The 1,302-nt window shown below is 37.5% G+C and overlaps 1 protein-coding gene across 2 annotated transcripts in view; it reads right to left on the bottom strand.

Moving 5' to 3' along the window:
- LOC105534699 (cytochrome P450 2C9) overlaps window positions 1-1,302 on the bottom strand; it is a 61,903-nt gene that overhangs the window by 4,551 nt on the left and 56,050 nt on the right. For both annotated transcript variants that reach the window (XM_011973491.1, XM_011973490.1), the window contains one exon: window positions 21-162. In XM_011973491.1, coding sequence (XP_011828881.1) covers window positions 21-162 — 142 coding nt within the window. The remainder of the gene's footprint in view (window positions 1-20; window positions 163-1,302) is intronic.

The raw sequence follows: 1,302 nt of genomic DNA on the forward strand, positions 1-1,302 counted from the left end.
TGGAAATACATTTATATTACCTGCTGAGAAAGGCATGAAGTAGTTACTTTTCTTAAAATTGCCACCTTCATCCAGAAAGTGACGAGGGTCAAACATCTCTGGGTTGGGAAATTCTTTGTTGTCACGTAGCACAGAAGTCAGGGAAATTAATATGGTTGTACCCTAGAAACAAGAGACATAGATGAACAGAGATGTAAGGAAGTCATGAAGGTTGAAGACAGAGTGGTAATCATGTAGTTAAATATTTTGATGTGCAGATGAGGAAATCCCATTCCAAAGAAGAGCAGTACCATTTCCAGATGGATAGACCAAGTAATAAGAGGCATGAGCTTAAGGCCAGTGACAACAATCTTACTGAAGTGTCCTGCAATCATATTCGAATCCAGAGTACTTGGATATTTGGGTGCAACCTTCTGAATCTGTCCTCCTTTTCATCAAGCTTGGACACTAATGGCTGTCCACACTTGCTGCCCTATTCCATCATTTCAGTTTTCACCAACCTTATGTGTAGATTATGACTTAAAGTTGAAGTCTCTGTTGACATGGGAAATGGCCATAGTATCTGTTCACAGCGCATTTGTGAATAAACACATGATTAAGTTTCAAATGACATCTTCTGGGATGGTAACAAGTGTAGTGGCAAGGATAAAACTATTGAGCTCTTGTCATTGTCATGCAGTTTGTTTGTCTTCATTTAAAGGTATGGGAGAGATATTCATTACAGATTTATCCTAGCTTAAAAATACAGAAGAAATGATGAAATTAGAAAAATCACCTATTTGTAACCATTCAGGTCAAGATCATCAGGTCAGGCGAGGATCATTAATGAAAGATAAAACCATTGGATGTGTAATTTGGGAAGCAGGGTGTTCAGTCTTACAGTACCATGCCATAGATTTTCATCATTTACACATAAAAAGCAGAACCCCTTCAATGGAGAGATCTGGCAGATTCCAACTCACTAGGTGAGAATCTTAGCATAACCCAATAATGGCATATGTGACATTATGTGCCTCTGCCTCACCACTGTGATTCAGTGGAACATTCAAAGTACTATGTAGTTTTCTTGCCAAAGTCATAACTGGAATATAATATCTAGAAAACAATCATACAAAACAAGCCCCAGGAAAATTTAAATGACTAATGACTTCAGCTCTTCACAGAGATCAACACACTGAAAGGAAACAGAGGAAATGGACTCTTCTTGATTACAGGAGATGAAAATATCAGGATACCGAAATTATGTGCCTACTTCTTGACTAGAGAGTGAATTGAAAGAAAAAAGTGATTAAAATATTCTTT

The sequence above is a fragment of the Mandrillus leucophaeus genome, unplaced genomic scaffold (assembly GCF_000951045.1).
Source record: "Mandrillus leucophaeus isolate KB7577 unplaced genomic scaffold, Mleu.le_1.0 Scaffold1389, whole genome shotgun sequence".
NCBI lineage: Eukaryota > Metazoa > Chordata > Mammalia > Primates > Cercopithecidae > Mandrillus > Mandrillus leucophaeus.